Below are 25,524 nucleotides of genomic sequence, written 5' to 3'. Positions count from 1 at the left end.
TATTACAGAATTATGCTCTTTGGAAGAATAAATGTACTGCCAATATGGAAGCTCAGAATTGTTTGTAGCCAATCTCGGGCATGATTGCATTCTTCACAGAGATCATTGTATATTTAATTTTCTTATGATATAGGAGAAGGTAGTTTGCCTTGTTGAGTCTATGCCAACTCTCAGAGCAATCCCATCAATCTCATTTTGCCACTTGTTTCCACAAACAAAGGTTTCAGTCCAGCTATATTTTCTTTAAAAAAACTTAGTGGATATTGACAACACTATATTCAGACAGAATGGAGATGATTGGGTAATTCTGTAACTCAAGTTCAGTAACCACTGCTATAATTGACAGGATTGAATCTATGTACTTAATATTCAGCTGTCCTTCAGTTTTTCACTTCTGGGGAAATTACCCTGCTTTTGCTTGGAAAAGTTGCTGTAAGTTCTGTTTCCTTCATTCTCTGAATAGACTGTCCTTCATTCTCTGAATAGACTGTCCACAGTAGACAGATTGTGGTGAGTCATTTACCTAGTCCCACATCCTACTCATTGGTGGATATATTGTCAATAATCCCTCTGACTTTGAATAATTCTCAAATCTATTTCAACAAACTTATTAATGTGTGGAACTGGTTGAGAAGTTAGAGTTTTCCTCATACTGATTGATTGACTGACTGACAACAGCAATCTAGGAAACATTCCAAGTGCAATTGAAGAGCTGACTTAAGGCGAAATCATAAAGATAGACTTGGAGGATTCATCGGGAGGGAAGTTGGAAGAAGAGTTTTTTGGGATGGTGGAGTTGAGGGGGCAGCACGGGTGAATAATAGGAAGTACGACTTTGATAATTGAACCCTTTGCCACCAATGAAATCTGGGGAGCGGTCGGGGTAATAAGTACTGAAGTCCAAGAGATCTGGGAGTAGGGGAATATGTGCTAAAGGCTGTTGAGCTGAGATGCAGAGAGATGTCTGGAGAAATTAGTGGGCATTGGGAAAGTTAAACACAAAGATTAAGTTTGCAGTGGTAGTGAGGTAAACAGAGATGCAGAAGCTATAATGGATTTGGTTTTAAGGTTAGTGAGGGTCAGTGGGACTTGGGTTTTGCATTGTCAAATCCCATACTGGAGGGTCAAGTGCAAGGATTTGAATTTTGGAGATATTTGAATAAAATAGACTCAGTTTTGTTTCCTTCAAGGTTATAATTTGTCCACTACTTTGTTGCAACCAGTCTAACAATAAACTTGGCCAGTAATGAGTTAGAACCAGGTGATGTCAGGAAATGTCTGGAAACTCGCTGCCTATAGTCCTTGCTGCAAAGTAAGAGTGAATAAAAGGAAGAGTCCAAGGATAGAACTCGGGGAGAACTACTGAAGAGATTAGAGCAGAAGCAGACTACATTGAGAGAGGTGAGAGTGGAAATACAAGGGAAATCCCCTGGCTCTGAAGGACAGGAGAAAAGCTGGAAGGGAATACTATCTGGAATTTAGAAGAATGAACGGTGATATTAAAATTTCTAAGGGGGCTTGACAAGTGTGATGCTGTGAGGATATTTCCCCAGACAGGGGTATTGAGAATCAGGGCAGGTGAGAGCAGAGCTACAGCAAGAGGGATGCCAGTTTAAGAAGGAGATGAAGAGGAATTTCTTCTCTGAGGCTTGTAAATGTCTTCAAGTACATTCGAGGCTGAAGTAGATCTTTGGTCCTAAGGAGAATCAAAAGATAGGAATGGGTGAAGTGAAGGAACAAAAAAAACTATCAAATTGCCCATCATGTTGAATGGGAGAGTTGGGTCCAGGACCCATGTGGCCAGCTCCTCAATTTCTTATGCTCTTGCAGTGTAGCTTTTTCATTTTGAACACAGCAAAGAAACAGGGCGATTGATACATGGCCTTAAAGGATACATAGAAGCAGAGATGGGCACCCTGCTCTGCCATTCAGTATGATCAAGGGCAATTTTAGTGCTGTCAGCAGAGTAAAGGTGGACTGAGGTATTCATCAAGGAATTGCAGGGGAGAGAACTGGCTAAATATCAAGGGATTAAAATCAGATAACTTGAAAATCAAAAAAAAAGTTCTGTGGACTTCCTAAGAGAAGAAAAATGAAGTTACTAAACTTATTAATATGATACTTAACAGAATTACAAAGTTATCCTAAGAACTGTAACAATTGGCTGGAAGAATCTGGTGTAAATAGAGCTAATAATGTAATTTATGTGTAATTTATTGTAAACTTTTCAAGATTTTCTTATGTAAAAAATTACAACTTCTTCGCAAAAAATTCCAGCAAAAAGTGAGGCAAGTGTAAGAAGTGAACAAAATAGGCTTCAGACTCCTGAGAAGAAACCACCTGACTCCAAAGAAAAACAGGTATGTGAGTTTTTTATAGTGCACCCTTGAAAGAAAGCACTCTTTTTGATTTACTTTGAAATTTATAAAGAAAAGGAACAAAGCTTAGGAGCAAATGAAGTAAGATGCATATTTGTATTTTCTACCATGATAACGAGTGGAATGCCTAAAATGAAACAGATACAGCCAGTTTCATTGTTCAAAGTTACTGTTATTATTTGGTGTGATGGAAGAATAACATATCAATTGTCAGGTTCAAATGTAATTCTCTGTTAACCAATCAAATGTGAATCTTACGTAAATCCTTGACTTTTCTATTTTTTATGTGTACTTGTTGACTCTAATATCTGCATCAATGATTTTTGCTTTATTTTATCCTTTACATGAATTATGGTCACAGTTTTAGGTCTTTGTATCTCAGGTTTGGGGAAAAATTACTGAGAAGCTGTATTTTATCCAAAAGATGCAAAATTATGATGCTTTTTCTACTGTTCTGCCTTGTGTACCAGATGTAAATTAGCCCTGGGTATTTCATCAGTTCTAGAATTATCTTTCATATTTCCTTATGACACTAGGAGGCAATTCAGCCCGTAGAGTTTGTGCCAGCTCTGAGCCATCATATTCCCCCACTTACCCCTTTCTAATGGATTTTCCCCCTCATGCACATATCAACTTCCTTCTGACTGTCCTGCTACCCACCTACACTGGGGGTGATTTACAGTAACTACCAGAAAGTCTTTGAACTATGGGAGGAGACCAGGGGAAACAGATCACAAGCAGAGGATGCAAATTCCACACAGCCCCCAAGATCAGGATGCTGGACTGTACAACAGCAGCATTAGATGCTGCTCTGTAGCATGCAGAAGTGGGTGCTCTCAGCGTGCTACAGGGCAGCATAGATTTGGGGATCTGAGGAGGATTTTATTTTTTACAGAGGGTTGTTGGAGTCTGGAATGGGCTACCTGATGAGGTGGTGGATACTCTCACAACACTTAAATATCTAGGAGCACCTCGTCAAGGTTGAGGAGGCTGTGGACCTATTGTGGGTAAATAGGATTGGAGTAGATAGATACAATGGGCGGCATGGACATGGTGGGCTGAAGGGCCTGTTTCCATGCAGTATGACTCTATGAAAATGTGAGCTGTGTAGAGGAGCAGCAAAATAAAATTGTTAAGTATGTTTAGGTATTAGAGAATGAGAGCAAATGGTTGATCAACATATATGGTTCACAAATTCCTTCTGTTGGATGTATTTATCTTCAACCCTCAGCATTACCCTAACTTCCTCAAGGAGCGCAGTCGTACAGGAGACCAGACTTTTTAAATCTCTGAGCCATTGTTGATTAATAAAATAGTTGATTGAATTGAATCCTTTGCTTAAGGTTCTAGTTTTTATTTCAAACCACATTTCACTGTGAGATGAAAAATGGATTTTTAAGCTGCCTATAATTTACCGTAGATACTAAATATGGTTGTTAGAATAATAGTTCTAGCTTACTGCAATTTTGTCATTTATTTTAAATGAAACTATAGTAACCTAATCCAAATATATTACATTTCTGAAAGCTACTTGTATTTTTTTTTGATTGTGACTGCTGTTCTTTGCTCTTAATTAGGTGGACTCTGAGTTGCTGACGCAGAACAGAAGCCCAGAATCACACTCCAGTTTAGGCTATCCTATGTCTAGATTTCATCGAAAGGACAATCTCGGTCAAAGGCAGCTAAATTTCCATCTTGCTTCTTCACATCCACTGCCTGCACCTTACCACCATGCTTCTAATCGACAGTTTCCTCATCAACCCCCTGTACCTAGGCAACCATATCCAGTGCAACAACAACAGTTGCCACAGCAACACAACCAATTGCCGCAGCAGCCACCGCAGCTCTCTCCTGCTTTTCCTCAAGCTCCCAACCACAATTTTTTCCCCACTTCTCATTCTCATCCATCCCAGCATTCCCCAAGCACCGATAACATGTGTCTGGATCAGCCTGTCCCTGGTCTGGAGGGAGCGAACCCACTGAGGTCAGTCCCACATTTCAACGCCCCCCATAATCGCCAATTCAATTTCATTGAAGACAATACCTCAGGATCTGGGATGGGGGAAATCTTAGGTAAGCAGAATTTTGTGGATGATTCAAATGAATCTGCAGTGGACGTTGAACTTTCTAATATCATTCAGTGCATCATAAAAATGTTACAGCATGCAAACTGAAAGATAAAATTTCCCCAGAGAATTCGAGGAGCTAGTGAAGCTTGTAACTTTAGTGCATGGGTGCATGAGAGTGGGCTCACTCACAAGCTGGCCAGTGGAGACTGTTGAGATTGAGAAAACTTCAAAAAGAAAAGCTCCAAGTTCCCATTGGCTTCTGGTTTATGCATGAAAAACTCACATGAATCTGATTTCTGTACGTTCCTAAATTTATCTCATTCCACTTTAACAGCCAGAAAGTAAATTTCATACAGTCTTCCATTTACTTAAAAGCAAACTGCTTACTGCTTTGGAGAAAGCAGCGGCAGCTTTTTGGCTTCAGTTAAGCAATCCTCATAGCAACTATTTAAGTGAATGAGGGAGCTATGGGCCTTGATGTATTATGGTTGTTTTTTAATTGGAAACAGAGAATGAGGGGAAATGGAATCTAGAATTACTGGATTTGCTTATAATCTCAGACAAGTACGGTGACAAATGCTATCGACAGCACTCTTCTGCAGCAATCGGTGGTTTCACTGACCCATTGAGTTCCTCCAGCATTTTGTGTGTTCCTCCAGATTTCCAGCATCTGCATTCTCTCTTGTGTCTGACTGTATATCTATTTTCAACCCTTTTTAAACTAAGGAATCTAAAGAAGAGAAGCCTTGAAGTTTACTTAGGCTCTCAAAGAAGCCTCTCTCCTCAGTACCCCTAGTTAAACAGCACATTACACTTTCTTGCTCCTTGAGTTCAATGAACCTTGATCCAGTGACCAAAATAGAAAGTAAGGAATCAATGTTTTTGTGTATTTATCTAAGAATGCAGGTTTGTGAGAATTATCGAAGAACTTCATGTCACAAATGAGGATTTGAACAGAAAGTTGGAACTTGGAGTTTTACTTTAAGATTTTTAAGCATTCATTGCTTTGTCAGCTTCCTGGTTCACACCAATGTGGAGGCCGATCATATTCCACCCATCTTCTATTTATAAGATGTGGCCCTTTGCTGGCCTTGTATTTATTGCCTGTTTGGTGAGCTGCCTTCTGGAGCACCTGTAGGATCAGAAATGTAAATCTGGCAATCATGGAAATTTTCTATCAAAATAGAAACTGCTAGGAGAATTCAACAGGTCCATGGTCTGAGGAATTTAATTCTTCACTCCACTCTCCTTGCCTACCTACACTGTTTAAATGAACTCAAGGAATGGCATTTTATTATTTTTTGGAGGGACATCACATCCTTAAGGTTCAGCATTGTGTGCAGTGATTTCCAATAATGAATCTGATTTTGTCATTTAAGTCACCTCTGAATTCAGCTCTTTTTTTTTGCTGCTTCAATCGCACCATCATCTTCCTTGCTCCATTTTAATCTCTCCTGCATTTTACCCTGATTGAAATAAAGGCCTTTCCTTTGCTCTTTCTTCACCTTTTCCCTATCAGTGTATCTTTAAATTTGTTTCATCTCAAGCATTTTTCAGTTCTGATGAGAGGTCACTGGCCTGAAATGTGAATGGTTTTCTTAGATCAGGTTCTGCCTGATCTGAGGATTTCTGGCATTTTCTGTTTTTGGTTCATCTTTTCACATCTGCAGATTCTGCTTTTCCTTTTCTGTGAAAGCATTTAACTTGAGCTGTTTGAAAACAATTCTATTTATATGCGAGAGGAAGAATTTGCCGGAGATTGTTGATGTACCCAAAATCTCTCAAAGGCAGTACATAATCTTCCATCTTATGCTTGTGTGTCTGTGTAACTGTGTCTGCTAATTGGTAGTGTGGCTCAAGGAAAGCAATTTCTCCATCTTTTAAAGATGAGTTTAAAATTGCTAATTTAAAGCATCTGAGCATGCATTAATAATTTTAATTGTTCAGAAACCGTTCCACAGCTTGTGCACATAATTCAGACTGATAATTCAGCACTGTGCTATTGCATTACTGGAGCTACTGCTTATTAGATGAAATGCTATAAAATACCAAGCCATTGGATGCTTTGGCAGACTTAAAAGATACCGTGCCACTCAGAAATTTTCCCAGTGTTCTGAGCCAATGATTCCCAATCAATGCTTGAGCAAAATGAGGCCATTTGCCTGATGCTGTTTATGGCAAGTTACTGTAACCATTGATAGTTATTAGTGACACAAATCCAATAAGTGAAAATAGCAGCAGCTTAAAGCATCCTGAGGTGTTGTTAAAATGCCACATAAATAAAAGTTTTGTTCATTTAATCAGGATTCCATTGGAAGGAGTTTCTGAGCTCAGCACAGAGTTGAGTTAAAATCTGGCAATACAGTTATTAAGTGTGATGTTTGTGTTTCAGGACTGCTCTCCTCCAGCCTGCTTGACTATTTAAATATTTGAGTTTTTGACAAGTCTTCGTCAGCAAAGTTGTCAGTTTGATCTCAGTTTGTTTCAATTGTTCGTTTGGCTTGTAGATTCATTGCATACCAGCACGGCCGAAGACCTCATGAGGCAGCATTCAAGAATTCACCAGTGGAATGAACATCAGGATTATGTCAATCCAGGGAATCCATCATATCCTCAACAACTGCAGCAGCTCACTCACCCATCCCAGCAACAAGTCAGGTATTCACAACATGCTCTAAAGGGACAGTGGAAGCATGGCAACATCCCTGAAGATGACAATGGGCCAACGTATCAGAGGTAAAGTTGTAATTATGTTATGTCAAAGCATTTAAATGTTTGAAACCAATGCCTAGCCAACTGTTCAGATGATTTAATGTTAACTCTGAGGAAGTTATCTTTGGAGAGAACCTCCAGGATGTGACCTCCTGTGGTCTTGCACTGATGCAATTATCTGTAAAGGATAGCAAAATATACAATTGAAAAATTATAATGGTGGCTTGACCCCAAACATCTTTCTTTATGCAAGGTCTGACTCCAGTAATGGGGACTGTTCTTGTGATTCCGATGGACTTCACTTTTACAGGGGCCCCTTGATGTGCCGCTCACTCAAACGTCAAGCATTCAACCACATCTCATCTCTGGAGCCCAGTGCTTGGTGTGTAGTGAGATGGGGAACTGGGTGGTCCTAACAGATCAGAAGATTATTGGTAAATGCCATGTGATGATGCAGAGTCTGTACTTTACTGCTGATTTGAGAGTTGACCAATGTGGTTGTGATTGGGTGGATTGGATTTGGCAGGATATTCTTGGATAATTTTCCATCACCGTACTACTTGCAATATAACTTATTGCTCTTTTGTCTGACTACTCAACAAGTCCATTCTCAGGGTTTAATCTGCATCTTGTGAATCCATTGTCTCTTGGTTGCATGGTATCTCCTTTGCATTTTTTGGTTTTTTGAAGTGGATAATGCTGAAGGAAATGTCTCAGGGTCTGCCTTTTGTGGAACTATTCAGCAGTTCTGATTGTGTTTGGAGGTAATGCAGAGGGACAGGTGTGGGAAGGAGGAGAAATGACTAACCACTATGGATGGGCTGGGAATATGGTAGAGAAAAGCACTGGCTATGCAGAAGATTCCCTCACCCCCAACACGGTGGTCTAGAATGTTTACCTGAGCGTGGCTGAGCCAGATAATTCAGGGAGGTTCCAGATTACATCTTAATCAGGGTGCCTGTGGACAGTACAATTATCCTTCGCATCCCAGGGAGTTAAATTTGATTGGGGTTCCTGTTCCTGGTTAATATGTCACAGCCCCTGTTCATAGTTCAAGTCTATGTTCATAGATAGCAATCAAAGACTACATGAAATTAAATTGATAATTGGCACTTAATGGTGTTATATTTTTACAACTGGAATAATTTTAAAATAAAATTCAGCCAGAATCTTTAGTAGTTGCCAGGAAATGACGTCAATGTCTAGATGCTGACGTGTTCTTTTGCTTCAGATTCCCAGGTTTGTTAAGAGAGATGCCACCTTCGGATCAGACTGAAAATAAAGAGCTTAATGAGATGCCCCTGCAGTCCCGATTGTTGCAATACAGACAGATTCAGAGCAGAAATCCACCTGGACATCTCCCTGCACCTGTAAATCACAACAGCCAATTTTCCAATTTGAATGACAGTAATCCCTCCCTTGAAACCATCAATAACTCTGGCTTTCAGCAGCTGCCTCAACAACAGATGTATAATCCTGCATACCCAGTACCTTCAGGGCACACGCCACCACCTTCCTCCAAGTACCTGCACCCTGAGGGCTCATGGACGCTTCCCTGTATGCAACAGAACCACCTGATGGGGCAAAATATGCCATATGGGGTTTCACAGTTGCCTCATCGAGCAGAACCACATCCAATAATGTCTCTACAACAACAACAGAACAATAGAGAGGACTCATTTCACCCAGCTTCTGCTCGGACAGTATCTGTTTCTTCACTTCACAGCATAGAAAAGGTGAGAATCCTTTTGTAATTACATCTGATTTGTTCTGCAAAATTTTTTTTCAGTCAAGTAGAGTTGGCGCGTTTGCAGCCGAGCATCAATGATAAAGTCTTCATGGCTGATCCTTCTCAATGATTACAAACTTTAATTGGATTATCTGGGGATGATTTTCACAAGCCAGTTGTAATGTCCCAGTCTTGAAAAACTCTGTACATTTGGCTTGATCATTAGAAAATAGGAGTTGTATATGAGAGTGGAATATACTTTGAATTCCCATTATCTCTAGCTTTTGTGTCTATGAAGATAGTCCAAGCTACCTTGTACTTAAATTGACAGCAGCTGAACTTCAGATGTATTCGAGTCCTTCCAAGCATTTCTGATCAAATCTGTAGATCAAAGGGTATTCTGGTCATCTCAGACTATGTTTTGGATGCTGTGGCAGGACTAAGGATACCCACCCAGCACTAGTGTCTTCTGCAGTTGATGCAATTACCATTTCCTTCAAGCGTTTAGAAAAAAAAATTACAGTAGCTTCCCTCTCTGGGTAGGTACCCAACTGAGATTACGTAAGAGTAATTAAAAATTGGGTTGCCTACACATTTATGCTATGGTTTAAAGGAGGAGTGAAAGCTCAGAGAGTACCTCCCATGTGAAGCATCTCCTATCTTTCTCTCTGCAAAGAAAATAAAGCAGAATTTCTTTTATTAAGGCTACATTTTTGATTTGAATGCCTGAAGCAGAAGTGCTCATTTTCCTGTCTTGCCAGCCTCCGTCTGAAGTATTAGTTCTTCTTGAAATCACTGGAGTCGAGAGACACACTGGCTGCCTTTATCATCATTGTGGGGACCCGAGCTGATTGTGAATTGAAAATGCTTCCTGCTGATGGATGAGACAATCCGTTATTTTATTTTACCCAAACAGCGGCATTGTCCATGTGATTCTGGGGTGTTCCCATGACAATATTTTAGCCATATGATCTGGCCTCTAGCCCACCCCATTTTTGCTAAGCCGCCAAGGCACTAAGCTCTGGAATTCTCTCCCTGGACTACTTCGCTTCTTTCTCCCTCCTCTTTTAAGATGCTCCTTAAAACCTTTCTGTTATCTGTCTTAATACCACCTCAGGAGGCTTAGTGGCAAAATTTGTTTCATAATGTTTCTGCGCCTCGTTTTTCTACTGCCTTAATGAGGCTATATAAGTACAAGTTGCTATTGTTGAACTAATTTTTGTGGAAGGCACCTCAGATCCAAAACCAGTAAATGCAATTCCAGCATATTTTCTGAACAAATATCTCCCACCATTCAGTAACCGCTGGAGTAAAATATTTTCAATTCTCAAGAAAACATGTGACCAACAAACGCAAACATTAAAGGACTTGCCCATACATCTTTGGGTACAGGGGTGTTGCCAGAGGACAGGAGAGTTTCAAATGTTTACACCCTTGTTCAAAAATGGGTGTGGGGCTAAACCCAGCAGCTACAGGCCAGTTAGAATAACTTAGAAACAATAATTAGGGGCAGAATTATTCCTACTAAATTTCACAACATTGTCAATGATAATAAATTTGATTCTGAATTAAGAATTACTTGGAGAAGTATGGATTGATGAGGGAAAGCTTGCATGGAATTAGTTATGGGCAAATAGTTTTTAATTAACTCTGGAGTTTTTGATAAAGTCACAGAGGGGTTTGATGTGACATATATGGACGCATCATTTTATCAAATACCTAGTGTAGCGAGGCTTTACTCATTGGAGAGAAGGAGGATGAGAGGAGACATGATAGAGGTGTATAAAATATTAGATGGAATAGATAGAGTGGACAGCCGGCACCTCTTTCCCAGGGCACCAATGCTCAATACAAGAGGGCATGGCTTTAAAGTAATGGGTGGGAATTTCATGGGAGATATCAGAGGAAGGTTTTTTACCCAGAGAGTGGTTGGGGCATGGAATGTGCTGCCTGGGGCGGTGGTGGAGGCAGGTACATTGGAATTTAGAATAGAGGGATATATGGGTGGAAGGGGTTGGATAGTCTTAGGTGAGGTTTAATGGTCGGCACGACATTGTGGGCTGAAGGTCCTGTATTGTGCTGTACTGTTCTATGATTCTATAAGTGTTTCATTATGATTGAAGCCAATTATTAAGATAGAGTGCAATTTTCAAGAAACTTTAAATGTAGTGAACTTTGTGGAGGGTAATAATGGACTTCAAGGAGATGAAGGCAGACTGATGGAATTGGTGGACAAGTGGCAGCTGATGATTGAAACGTGAAATATTATATTTTGGTTGGAAGAATTAGCAGCACAGTCAACAAGTGACTGACATTTTAAGTTATCTAGCAATATATTATCTCTAATACTACAATCTAACACGTGTTGCATCCTGAATTTTGGATGAGTTATGCCAGGGCTAATGTGGCATTGTCATACTCAGTGATTTGCACAAAAGCCAAACATTTGGCTTTCTTGGAACAGTGGTTAATTTTGGTTTCAAAATGCAGGTTCTGTGGGAAGAAGAATTCAGGTGCAGAGAATTGCACTTTTGAACTCTATTCTATTTGTGGCATCCAGTATGCATGGTGTTGCTTGTTAATCTACCCAAGAGAATATTAGTCTTTTCAGTTCTGAGGCTTCTGCCCTGTACTGTTTGAATTTGTCAAAACTGGTCCAACCATTAGAGAGCAAGAAACATCAGCTGTTAAAGGGAAAGATTCTGTTGATCACCATGTGAAAAAGAACTTACAGGGTTATAAAACGGACAATGGCAACAATATCTTTTGTTCTGAGGCAAGAAATGGAGGAAAACAGATGACCTAATAAACCAGAGTTGGTGCGAATTCAGAAACCTAACCAAACTCACATTTTTAGGTGAGTGCTGATTGATATAGTTTGTGATAAACACTGTGTAACCGTACTTCCAAAAGACCTTTGATGCTCCATGCAAAATCACCCTGTGGGATTCCAGTGGGAATGGATTAGAAATGAAGGACAGAAAACAATTTGTTATTGGATGAGGTACATTGGGTGTAGAGGAGGTCATGAGAGGAGTACTTCACAGATTGATATTGGACTCTGTTGTATCTTTGGCGACATTGACTCAAAACATAAATAGATGCAGGAGAAGGCCATTCAGCCCCTCGTGCCTGCTCTGCCACTTAATAAGATAGCTGATCTTTTAGCTTGACATTGCTTTCCTTAATATCTGAATGCTTATCAGTCTCTGTCTTGAAGTTCAGCAATTGAGTGTGTACATCCCTGTTGGGAAGTGAAATCACCAACGTGTGGGAGAAGACGTCTCTGTCCTTAATGCACTTATTTTGAGACTGTGTCGTTCTCCACACTACAGAGGTGATAGAAACTGCTCTCTCTCCCCCTCTTTGTTGAAGCCAGCAGCTTCCTTTACATCCAAAAGGAGGTGATAAGAGAGAATGTGAGCATCTGAAGCATGTGCTGCCAGTCCCCAACAATGACCTGCACTCGCCACATCAGCCAACGCTGCAGCCCTGAGCTTGACATCTCAGTGTTGACCAGCTGCACCACTCTTCCAGTCCCTCCAACACCAGCCCCCACAGGTAGCCTGTCCTCACTGAACCCATGGGGTGATTCCTTGCTGCAAGAGTGCCCACAGAGAGCTGGCACTTGTGCCAGGTTCCTGGAAGAGCAGTATGCACCCTTAGCAAATGTCTTTTTAAAGTATCATTGGTTACATTCCTGTGAGTGTAATTACAATATTAACCAAGAAATTTGTGGGGTGGGGGGGGGGGGGATGCTAAGTGGGATGCAGGTGTATATTTGTAGATGATACTAAACGTGGTTGGGTTGTATGCTGAAAGGAGGAATTTCAGAAATTACAGATGGGAAAAACAAAACATTGAAATGGCCAACAAAATTTAATGCATCAAATTTAAAGTATTTCATGCAGGAAGGAAAAATAAGCATGCACATCTGAATAGTTTTTAAACATCCTTTATGAAGTTGAAAGAGAGCAAGAGTTTGTGTGGTTGTGGCCATTAAGACTAATTGAATTGATTACCAAAACAGTGGAATTCCCATTCAAGAAAGGAGAGTTCAAATTGTTCAGTGCTCAGATTAAACTGTTCCCTGATTCCTGTCTGCACTTCTTGTTCCTGGGGCACTTTAGAGCCCATCAGCTGTGCAGAAACTGGCCCAAGAGGGTGATCCCTCAGGTTGGCACTCTGAGTCATCAGAAGAAATTAATGTAGCTGGGGGGGGGGGGTTCAAGGAATATTGCTTCAAATTAAATTGCAAAATCAGGGCAAAGCATGAGTAAAAATTAATTTCAAGGTTAATATTGTATTATGGTCAGAATAATCTTTTTTTGAAGGAGAAAACCCTGGAATTTAGAAACACCTGGGCCCAACTCAGTTAATTAATTCAGGAAGATCACAAGTATTCCTGAATTCCATTCAGCCTCCCTAATCAGCAAAGATGTTGTGTTACAGGACCTTTCACATCTTTGGTCCAGCCTTCTTTGAAAGATAGCACCCAGAGTACAACATCTCCCTCTGTACAGCACTGAAATATCATATTAGATTTAGTGGTGAAAGCATGAATCGGGTTTGAACCTAGACTTGACTCTGCCAAGCTTAAAATAATGATATAGAAAATAAACCTGTCATTCAAAGCTAGTATTATTCCACAATCTGTTTTTGGTCATCTGTTTTCAGATGTTAATCAGTACCTCTTTAAGCAGATTAGTGATGTACTGAAGAGGTCTTGCACTGAGCCAGTCATCCTTTCCAAAGGAATTTTAATTTCCATATGTTCCTGCCTTAACTATTGCATCTTTAATTTTTTTAAATGTTTTAATTAAATTAATATAATTAAATTAACATCATTGCAACAGTGCTTTTCCTGATCTTTTTTTAAAATCACCAGGTTGCATAATAAATTCAAATGAAGGAGAACCTTCAGTTAATTTAGTTTCATCTTTCAAGAATATCCGTCCCATTGTTTTCCCAGTGCACCCAGCTAGTATGTGCTCTGGCATCAAAGATCCTTCCTGGCAACTGGTTCCAGCTGTTGATCACCCTCTATATCAAATTATTGGTGTCTACATCAGATTTTAATTAACGACCTGATGCTCTTGTCTCATGGAAAGTCAAAGCACAGGAGAGAAGAAATAGGACAAGGAGTAGTCATCCAGTCCTTTCAAGTCTGCTCCATCATTCAGTAGATAACCACCTTCTCAAGTCCACTTACCTCCCTGATCCATCATCTCCTCTGGTTCACAGAGTCCAAAGAACCAAAGATTTCAGCTCTGAATATATTCAGTGAATGCATTCAGGCCAATTTGGTGGGACAAATTGTTGTGGAATTTTTAGGCCTTATCTGGTGTAATGAGATGATATAAATGTTTTGTAATCTAATGGTAAAATTACATTAGTAAATGATAACAGTATGATAGAACTTAGTATGTGGGTACAGATCAATCGAAAACTAGAGTCTTAACTCAAAGCCAAATCAAAAGGTTTGCCAGTAGATAAACAATGGTAAGCACTTAAAGAAATATTTCAAAATTCTCAACAGAAGGACATTTCATTGGACAATGATAAATTCATGATAAAAGTGAGTCATCAGTGGCTAAACAAGAAACTTAAAAATAATATTACAGAAGGTTTTTGTTTGGCTGTGAAAAGCAGGAAGCCAGGAATATTTTAGGAAGTGGCAACAAGTAATGAAAAATTGATTTGGGGAGAAGAAGGGATTCCTTTAAGAGAGGTTAAACAAGATTGGCCTAGGTTAGTGAAGCTTAGAAGAATGAGAAATGATCTCTCTGAGACATGTGATTCTGAGAATGGGAGATGCTGAGAAGCTGTTCTCCCCAGCTAAAGAGTCTGGAATTTAAAATCGTTGTTTCAGAAAAAGCTGGTGGCATTTTCAGACTAGATAAGGAGACATTTCTTTATTCAGAGTATTATAAAGTTTGGAATTCTCTACATCAGAGGATTGCAGATTCTTGGTCATTGAGTATATTCCAGGCAAAGATTGATAGATTTTTGGGTACTGGGATCAATTTGGCAGGAAAAAGGCAGATCATCCATGAGTTTACAGCCTATTTCTCATGTTTTTATGTTCTCTCCAAGCAGCCTGCAAACCAGAAAATGACCAGTTTATCCTGTTCTCTGATCCTCTATTCATGCCAAAATATTGCTCCTAATCTCCCAGTCCCATAAACTCTTAATTAGTTTGGCTTCTTTGCAAATACTTCGGAAACTCTCAAGATATTACATCTGCTGGCTCCCTTGATCTATTCTTATAATTCAATCCTCAATTTAAAAAAAACTTGTTAGACACTCCATTGGCTCTCCCTTCAATAAAACCATGTTGTCTACTTTTATTCTGATTTTTCTAAACGATTTGCCTTAATAATGAATTCCACCACTTTCTTTATTGTGGTGTCAAAGTTCTCTAATTGGGTTGAGGTGCTGAATGAATTCACAGTGGCTTCAGGACCTGCAAACAAGCCAGATTGTTTATCACCCTGACCTCTTGGAGACTAATTCTGGAAAACTCAACAAACAGCATCACTGTTTGGAGAACATTTGTGTGAAAGTGTTGGTGCGAACAAAGTTTCCTTTATTTCCCTTAAGTCAACTGGACGTTCTCTCTCGGATTCACCAGAGTTTGTTTAGGGTTCTCAGTTATCACTTCCTCTGCAGTTCCTTAATGCCCTACAATAATAACCTCTGCAAGCATTGTTTTAGAAATCATGATTGGGTTCATCATTCCCTTTTTTGTTTAACTAATTGTCCTTGTCCATATTTAGCCTGAATGTCATAATCACTGGCAAATCCAAAGCTGGTGTTTAATGTCCATCTGAAGGAGACAACCAAAGGCATCCTTGTCCACCTCATCTACAGTATAGTTAAGATGAGGTGGACAAGGATGCCTTTGGTTGTCCACTTCATCGTAACTATACTGTAGATGAGGTGGGCAAGTAGTGATAATGTGTCCCTTTCCCATGCTACTCTCCCTGTCCCTTGATCTGGTTCTGTGACTGTTTTATTACCTCAAAAACGTGGGTCATGCACAGCCGTGTGTGGTTTCACATTCTTAGGTTTTTACATTATTATTTCAAATGATTTTGCATCATCTTCAGATGCAAGGTCCTCAAAGCCAAAATCTTGTAAGTTGCTGGAAGTTCATCCTCCCTCTCTTCTGCTGCTCTCAACTTCTTCAGCAATTTTATTGCATTGTGTCGAGTCTCTAGCAAGATCCATTATTGCCTCCTTGTTCTCCCTGAGGAACTTCAACCTCAATTTTCTTGTCAGTTTGGGTGGTGGTGTAACATTGCAGGATCTTTTTAATAACCTCAATAGATTGAAATGTGACAATTGTAATTCCTTTTTTGTTTGGCATCCTAGGCCTTTTGATATATGATGCTCTTTCAAGAACATTCTAACCAGCTATTTCTGTTAGAATGTGTGAGGTTGTTTAATGTGCAAGAGTGTGACCCATGCTATTTTAGCTCCTATTTTGCCTTGAACTCTCGTTGTCGGTGAGGTCAACAGTGATGGACATTAATGTGTTGTTTCTGTTTCAGTGTGTTTCTGCATCTATTTTAAATTCAGTATATACAAAGCCTCAAGTTCCTGAACTAGATAAGCGATAGGAAGTCTCCTACCAATAACATCTTTGAAGATTTCTTTGTGATTATCCTGTGTTACATTGTATGGAAGATCCTTAACAATATGCAGCAAATCATTTGTCTTTTGCCTGGATTACTTGCTGTGTGCTTTGTTTTAAGACCAGTCACAACATTTTTTTCCCTTTGAGCTTCTATGCCTCTTCAGTTGTTCCTCACTTTCAAAGTCGACATAACCAAATTCTCTGAAACACTATCCAGAATCAATTGGAAGTTCCTTTATTTACAATGAAAAAGTCATTCAGTACTTTCCAGAGTTCAGATTTCCAACAAATTAGGGCACCTTATCGTCATCAGCATCCACTTTCTTCCACATCACAGCCACTGTTCCTTGAATTCCTGTGCAGTGTCCATTACATTTTCAAATTTTATAACAACTTTGTCTTGCGTTGTTCTTTCACGTGGGTGTCTGTCACTTTCCTACCTTTCAATTTAGTACAGATCACCAAGTTCTCCCTGGCTACCGGTTTTGTCCCTTATGCTTTCTAATCTGCTCTTCTGCTTCTCTGCCAAGCAGTAGGTTTCCTTACTGTCTGTGCTTTCCCTCTTGGCAGTACACAGTCAGGGCAGAGGAGCTAAATTTGGAGGTAAAAGGAACTTATCTGTTTGCATTTCTCCTCCCGCCACACCAGACATGGTACTCAGACAGAATATCCTTGCTCCAAGGCGCTCTGATCCAGTTTGGATCTTTGGGTATGGTCCGCCACAGTTATTGACAGTTCAGTTTTATTGTTGTCATAGAAAATTACAAATTAGGAGCAGGAGTAAGGCACTCACCCCATCAAGCCTACTGAGCCACTTCAAAAGATAATGATTGATCTGATTGTAACCTGATCTCTGCATTCCCATAGATGTGGTAATCTTTCACCTGCTTGCTTATCACCTCTCCCTCAATGTTCAAAGACTTTGCTATCATGCTCTTTGAAGGTAGATGCTGCACTTGATATGGCTTTTCCATCCAGAAAATGGTGTACCCCATCTCACCTAGATTTTCAGCATTTCCCAGATAATTGCAGAGAATAACATTGCTCCTAGTTATTGGAACTATAATGAACTTTTCTCAATGGGTGTCTCACCTCTTCACTAAGTGATATTGGTACTACAGCATGTGCTTCTCAGCACTCTGATCATATGGTGGTTCTAAGCTCATGGCTGCAGGATGCCTGCATTGTAAACCAACCAAAACTCCTCAGTTTTTGGCGACATTTCAAAAGTGCTTACTCTTCTGCACGCTTTCCCAAATTTAAACTCCAGTGATTTAAACATGAATATGTTTAGCGATGTTACATATAAATCAATCTCATAGCGCATGATCCGAGAACACATCAGAGTTACTGGGGCATGATAGATTCTTGAATTTGGTGGTATCTTCCTGGGCCTCTGGCTGTGCATGCTAAATTTAAATCTTCTGAATACTTCTGAAGGTATTGGTTTATTATTGTCACTTGTCTTGCAAACCGATCGTACAGGTCAATTCATTACACAGTGCAGTTACATTGAATTAGTACAAAGTGCATTGATGCAGTACAGGTGAAAAAACTAACAGTACAAAGCAAAGTGTCACAGCTATAGAGAGTGCAGTGCAATAAGGTGCAAGGTCATAACAAGGTAGATTGTGAGGTCATAGTTCATCTCATTGTATAAGGGAACCGTTCAATAGTCTTATCACAGTGGGGTAGAAGCTGTCCTTAAGTCTGGTGTTACGTGCCCTCAGGCACCTGTATCTTCTACCCGATGGAAGAGGAGAGAAGAGAGAATGTCCTGGGTGGGTGGGGTCTTTGATTATGCTGGCTGTTACACCAAAACAACGAGAGGTAAAGACAGAGTCCAAGGAGGGGAGGCTGGTGTCCGTGATGCGCTGGGCTGTGTCCACAACTCTCTGCAGTTTCTTGCGGTCCTGGGCAGAGCAGTTGCCGTACCAAGCCGTGATACATCCAGATAGGATGCTTTCTATATGCATTGGTCAAAGTTGGTGAGAGTCAAAGGGAAAAAACCAAATTTCTTTAGCCTCCTGAGGTGTGGGGTTAAAATGGTTCTGTGGGATTCCTACACCTTGTTAAATTCATCTGTTTGGCATAGTGTTACTAGATTAACCAGTGTCCTGTAGGCATTTGAGCCAAAACCTAATTATAGATAGGGTAGATAATCAGAGTCTCTTTCCCAGGGTAGAAATGCCAAATACTAGAGGGCATAGCTTTAAGGAGAGAGGGGGAAAGTTTAAGGGAGATGTGCGGGGCAAGTTTTTTTTTTACACAGTGGTGGGTGCCTGGAACGCACTGCCAGGGTGGAAACAGGCACAATAGTGGTGCTTAAGAGGCATTTAGACAGACACAGAAACAGGCAGAGAATGGAGGGATATGGATTGTGTGCAGGCAGATGGGATTAGTTACGTTTGGTATCATGGTCAGCACAGACATCGTGGGCCAAAGAGCTAAGCGGTACTGTTCTACGTACCCAAAGTATTGCTTTCACATGCTCACAGGTTGCTGCATTTTGCTCCTCAATATTTTTTCCTACTAATTGTGTGACGCAATTGGTGCAGAAGAACATCTCCATTCTTTCTAAATGTTAATTGCTTCCCACATCTTGTCATATCCAGCAGCCTTTCAAATGTATCCAGCCTGTGCTTGGCTTGAGCTCCTTCGTGTGTGTGCAGCTTAATCAGTTGCACCTGGGTCAGCTCCCTGGATGTGGCATGCTTTCTTACAATATTTTCAAACTCAGTCTCACATTCTAGAGTCTGGATTTTCAACTATATTCCATCTTTATCACTAGTATCCATTCTGGGTTCTCTGCTTGACTGTGAATTGAAGTGCTGAACAAATTCACACAAACTTTAGCAGCTGCAGGCAAACACAGCTGTATATTACAAGAGTCCCTCAGAGTCTTTTCAGAGAGCACAACATAAAACCTGAGGCAGCAGCTTTAAAGCAGCAAGTGGTGACAGACTGGTAAATGTTGTTGTTCAAAAGCACCTAAGTGTACACAAGTCACTGAAAGCTTATGTTCAGATGAAGCAAACAATTAGGAAGGTCTGTATTACGAAAGGATTTGAGTACAGGAGTAAAGATGCCTTACTGCAGTCATATAGGGCCATGGTGATACCGCACCTGTGGTATTGTGTTCAGTTTTTCTGCTCTTACCAAAAAATAGATGTACTTGGCATAGAGGGATTCACCAGACTGGTTCCAATGTTGGCAGGCTGGCCATGTGAAAAGGAAATGATTAGATTACGCCTGTAATCTTTAGAGTTTAGAGAAATAAATAGTGATCTAGTTGATGTTTACAAAATTCTTACACTGTCTATGCAGGGAAGATATTTTCCCTGTCTCGCTGAGTCTAGTAGCAGGCGGCATAGTCTCAAAGTAAGGGGTAGGCCATTTAGAGATCAGATAAGAGGTTTCTTCATGCAGCATGTGGTGAAACTATGAAATTCTGTAATCCGGAGAGCTATGTCATTCAAAACAGATTTCTGGATATACGTATGGGATTCAATTGATATAGGAAAGTGGAGTTGAGATGGAAGATCAGCCATGGTCCTGACGATTGGCAAAGCTTGAAGGGTCAGTTATCCTCCTCCTGCTAATTATGTTCTTAAAAATACCTTTATAACCATTCCAACATATCACATCTTCTGTCAAGTTAACAGGTTTGTACTTTAATATTTTCTCTTCCCCTTTTTTGATTAAGTCTGTTTTATTTGCTACGTTCCATTCCATCGACACCATTATAGAATCTAGGAATTTTGAAAGATCATTGCTTTTGCATTCTCTGTTTCTACAGACACCTCTTTTAAAACTCTAAAACGGGGGCCATGATGCAAAGAGGCTTTGATGGCTTTTAGTCCCATTAATTTCTCCAGTACTGCTATTTTAATGTTACTTTAAGCTCAATAACTTTGAATATATAACACACTACCTTATTTCCATTATAATTCCTCCTGCCTCTAACTCACAGGAACCTACACTTTCAACTGCTGCTCTTGATATCTTTTAGCATTTCTTAATTGGTTATTCTCATTCTGCTTTCTGACTAAAAATTTTAATAGTCATCCTTTGCTGATTTCTGAAACTTTCTGAAGCCTAAAACATCACTCTTGATAACTTTATAAGCCTCCTTTAATCTGAAACTCTTTAATCTCTTCATTTAGTTTCAAGGAATCACTTCTTTGGAGCTAACTTTTGTTTTTGGAGAATGTTGAGAACGTAAGAGGTTTGATTCCTAAGAAAAAAATTTCTCGGTCTCTAATAGTCAAGCTCTTGTCTTTTGACCACATGAACAGTTTTTTCCAGCAACTCGACCAAGAGTCTTTTATTTCAAGGTTTTCTCTTTCTGTGAATTTCATGCTGATCAATGTATATTTTAATAACGAGCCTTCCTTCTGTCAAATGCTTTCATTTTTGTCACATGTGAGAAGTTGAACCCTGTTTTCTTAGAGAACTAACTAGAGTCTCAACATCACTGTCAATGTGAAAATAAATCTCAGTGCAATATAAATAATGAAGATGATTTTGTCCATGTGCAAGGACGTGACGGACAGAAGGAGCTGCAAGAGGGTTGATTTGCATAAAATATATTCTTTAAAATACTGTTCCTGCAGTAGAGTTTTCTGAAACATGGTTTAACTGTGATGCATAGAATTATGCTTTTTTATTTGCAAGAAGTGTTATAGTTTCCAAAAAATTCTCTGTAAAATATATGTTTTAGAAATTTGAAAGTGCCAAGAAGGATTGCTGAAGTGTGTCATCAGTTGAAAGAAATGTTCCATCAGTGATGCTTGCATGGAGCTGGTATTCAAATATGGGCAATTGATACCGTGTCCAAATGAATGGAGATCGGAATGAAAGAATGGAATTAAGGAAAAAATATTTCACATGAAGCCCTCCAGCAGCATTGTCCGGAATGAGCTGAGGCAGAGAGATAATTTATGTTACCCACGTCAGTATGTATAGCCTCAGCATCCCTTGGTGTGAGGTGGGTGGGTTTACCAAATCAAGGAAGAATCCTACTTCCTGATTTGTTATTCATTGGCTTCTGCTGTAAAGGGGATATCTGTTGTGCTTGACTTGACTTTGTCATTGACGGGGCTGTTTTGAGAATTACTGATTTCTGGTATGTGGACATTGCTGGTTCCCTTTGTGAAGGCTGTAATCAATCCCTGCAGGCCTTGTAATGTACGCATTCCCCCACAGTGCTGTTAGCTAAGGAATTCTAAGATTTTGACCAAGCAATGATGAAAGAATGGGAGCCTATTTCTACGTTGGATGGTTTATACCCTTGAGCGGAACTTGTTGGTGACAGCTTGTTGCACATGTTTGTGAGATGCTTTCAGAGGACACCAGGCAAGAGGCTGCAGTGAATCTCTTGCATGATGCAGACTGCATTCAGAGTGCCCCAGTGATTCTGCTGTAAAGTGGATGTCTGACAGGCTGACTTAGCTCTGTAGCCAGCAATACTGCTTCATAATTTATTTAATGCTGGTGGAGCCCAGCAGATGAATATCAGAATCAGATTTATTATCACTGACTTAAATGACATGAAATTTGTTGTTATGCAGTAGTACAGTGCAAAGACATAAAATTACATTAAATTACAAAAATAAATAAATAGTGCAAAAAGTAAGAATAACGAGGTAGTTCATGGATTCATGAACCATTTAAGAATCTGATGGTGGAGAGGAAGAAGCTGTTTCTTAATCATTGAGTGTGGGTCTTCAGGCTCCTGTACCTCCTCCCCAGTGATAAATAAGAAGAAGAGGGCATGTCCCAGATGGTGAGGGTCCTTAATGACAAGACTGAAACGGATACGGACACCTTCAGCCAGGGGCAGTTAAAGAAAATTTTTTGGCACTAGGCTGATTTGTCCTGGATGCTATTTCGACTGTTGGTTGAATTACAATGTCAAAGAAAGTGGAGAGATTCCATCACACTTCTAAATTGTGTCTTGGGGAGTTAGGAGCTGATCACTCAATGGCAATATACAACCTCTGATCTACACACACTCACCTGAATGTCTGGTCAGTCAAGGTTTTTTGTTATTAGAGTAGTCTGGTGGGGCGATAATTGCTCAGATTGGATTTCGTCATTTTTTTGTGGACAAGATTACACCTGGGCTATTTTCTACTTTGTTGGGTAGATGCCTTTGTTATGATTGTAATTGAATTCTATTATTAAAGGTGTAACTAGTTCTGGGACATAAATTTTTATTCATTTCATTATTATGGCTGCATCTTATCAGGGTGAGAGCTTTGACACTCATTTGTTTCTTGATATTATATGAAGTGAATTAAAATTGTTGAAGTCTTGCTTCTGTGATGGTGGGAATGAAGCCAAGAGTAGGTCCTTCACATAGCACTTGTGGCTGAAGATGCCTATATATATATATTTCAACCTTGTTAATACAGTCAAGTGCTGGGCTCGTCCCTCATTGAGGATGAGAAGCTCGTGGAGCTGCTGCTTCCTATTGGGTGCAGCAGGACTTCAGAGCTTTGGTTGGATGCTAAGATTCTGTATAACTACTGCTTCTGCTCTTTTGCATGGCCATTTTAAAACATCAGTTTAATTCTGTATACTTAGTTATGTCTCATGCTGTTCCTAACATGCATTTCTACATTGTGCATTGAACCAAATTGTCCCCTAGGTTTATAGAAGTAGAATGAGTCACATGCCAGACCTTAAGGTATAGTTCTGCTAGTGGTCCAAAGGGCCCCATGTTTGAGCTGCTGCGTCTGTTCAGAATCTGTTTTATCAAGGGCAATGGTAATGCCATAAAAATGCAATGAAGTACATCTTCAGAGTGAAGACAGCACTTTGTCTCCATAAGGACCACGCAGTAACCACTTCCACCAATCTTTGTGCTGACAGAAGAGGAGATTGGGAAAGAAATGTTCAGAAATTTTCATTTTCTTGTCTGTTGAGAAATTGACATTCAGAGCCAGCTATATCATTATAGAATCTGCCTTCTTTCTATTGCTGTTCCATTGAATTTCTGCAGCAGCAATGATCTATAACATCAGTCTTACACCAGGTAACTAAATTAAGATGCAAAGATTTAAATGGGCTCCGTAGTGATTGAGTCTCCTACGCTATGTCATGATTCCTTTTGAACTACCCTCAGCCAGTTATCAGACTGCTAAATAAAAAAAAAATTGTCACAGCTGCTTGGAGAATGGTGGGAAGGTCTGTCCCAATTACATGTGCAAGCTGTGAGTACTACATGAATTTCTCAGCTCAGGCGAATGCAGAGGAAACACAGTAATAATTTCTGTCTGACTGTTGACATTGTCTTGGCAAGCTGTAAGCAGTTGATGGGAATTCAAGTTCAATTGCATCACTTTACTGTGGTGTACTCTATCTGTTTTACTTTGCAGGCCAAATCTTAAGGTGCATTTTTAATTTTTTCAACTCCCTTTAAATACCCCCAACGTTCGCAATGATGGCAGCTTATGAAACTTTTTAAAAAAAAACACTGCAGATGCTGGAAATCTTAATTAAAATCAGAAAATGCTGGAAATATTCAACAGATCAGGCAGCCTCGTGGAAAAAGACCTGAAGTGTTAACACTTATTTTTCTTTTCATAGATGTTGCCTGACCTCTTGAGTGCTTCCAGCATTTTCTGTTTTTATAACTGTAGCCACTTGATTCTGTTACCCCTCTGACACCAAGCTTAAATTATTTTTTTCACATACTAAGTTGTAGTCTTGCAGAAGCTTCACGAGTGCCCTAACATTAGTATCACTGGACTAGTTGATGTCCCATTGTGTTGTATATGGGGTCGAGACTAACTGTCATTTTCTGCTGAGGTGTTGTTGGAAACCAGGAGATAAAAGAATTAGAGTTCGTAGATGTCATTCAATCACCATTTCAAGCAGTGCTTTCAGTTTGTTATGGTTACAGAGAATTCACAACACAGAAGCAGCCATTCAGCCTTAACCTGATCAATGCTGCTATTAATATTCCACACAAGCTATTTTCCCACCCTGCTTCATCCAATCCTTTTGGCAAACTCCCTTCTCCCTCGTGTACTTCTCCAGCTTCAATGTGTCCATGCCATTTACTTCAGCCGCTCCATTTCATTGAATTTTATAGCACAGAAGGTGGCCTCTCAGTGCATTAAATCTTTGCTGCCTTCTAGTAGAGCCTTTCTGAGGGTCCCATTCACATGCTTTTCCCATTACCCTTAAGAATTACCCCAGTTTCCTTTTGAAGGCACTATTGATTCTGTTTCCACTCCCCTGAAAGGCAGTAAATTCTGGATCGTCACTACTGAGATTTTTATTTAAATATTTTCCTCCCATTCTCCTTGTATTTTTCACCCAGAATTTTATATGTGTCCCCTGATCCTTGAATCATCTGCTGATGAGAGCGCCTCCCTTCTATTTTCCATATCTCTAATTAAGTCATGATCTTGTACATCTCTTGTCAAGTCTCCTAACTTTATTTGGACAACCTCAGATTTTCCATTCTGGTGTTATAGCTGAAAGATCTTGACGCTGGAACCACTCTAGTGAATCTTTTCTGCACCTTCTCAAGGACCTTCTCTTCCTTCCAAATGTGTGGTGATCAGAATTGGACTGGTATTCCAATTGTGGCCAACCAAGTGTTCTGCCCAGGTTCAAAATAACTACCCTGCCTCTGTACTCTCTCTATTTATGAATGTCAGGATTCCACATGCTTTACCAACCACTCTTAACGTGCCCTTCCACTCTCAGCGATTTATGCATGCGTAACCCAGGTTCCTCTGTTTCCTCTCATGTTTTAGAACAGTACCACTTAGCTTATATTATCCCACACCTTTTCCCACAAAGTATATAACTTCACACCTCTGTGCATTAAAATTTCATCAGCCCTTTCAGCTGGCTACCTTTTGATAGCAAGTTCCACGTTCTAACTACTCTGAATTATTTAAGATTCATTTTCAAAACATTGGAAGAATTAAGGAAGAGAATTAGTTATTATAAGCAGTGGAATTTTTCTGG

The 25,524-nt window shown here is 39.9% G+C and overlaps 1 protein-coding gene across 6 annotated transcripts in view; it reads left to right on the top strand.

Annotated features, from left to right (window-relative positions):
• The window catches only part of helz (helicase with zinc finger), a 246,256-nt gene that overhangs the window by 205,542 nt on the left and 15,190 nt on the right, over window positions 1-25,524 (top strand). For all 6 annotated transcript variants that reach the window (XM_052033181.1, XM_052033180.1, XM_052033179.1 and 3 more), the window contains 4 exons: window positions 2,278-2,360; window positions 3,956-4,451; window positions 6,955-7,183; window positions 8,391-8,895. In XM_052033181.1, coding sequence (XP_051889141.1) covers window positions 2,278-2,360; window positions 3,956-4,451; window positions 6,955-7,183; window positions 8,391-8,895 — 1,313 coding nt within the window. The remainder of the gene's footprint in view (window positions 1-2,277; window positions 2,361-3,955; window positions 4,452-6,954; window positions 7,184-8,390; window positions 8,896-25,524) is intronic.

The sequence above is a fragment of the Pristis pectinata genome, chromosome 18 (assembly GCF_009764475.1).
Source record: "Pristis pectinata isolate sPriPec2 chromosome 18, sPriPec2.1.pri, whole genome shotgun sequence".
Classification (NCBI taxonomy): Eukaryota; Metazoa; Chordata; class Chondrichthyes; order Rhinopristiformes; family Pristidae; genus Pristis; species Pristis pectinata.
The sequence above is the reverse complement of the archived record's forward strand: the minus strand, read 5'-3'. Positions and strand labels throughout refer to the sequence as shown.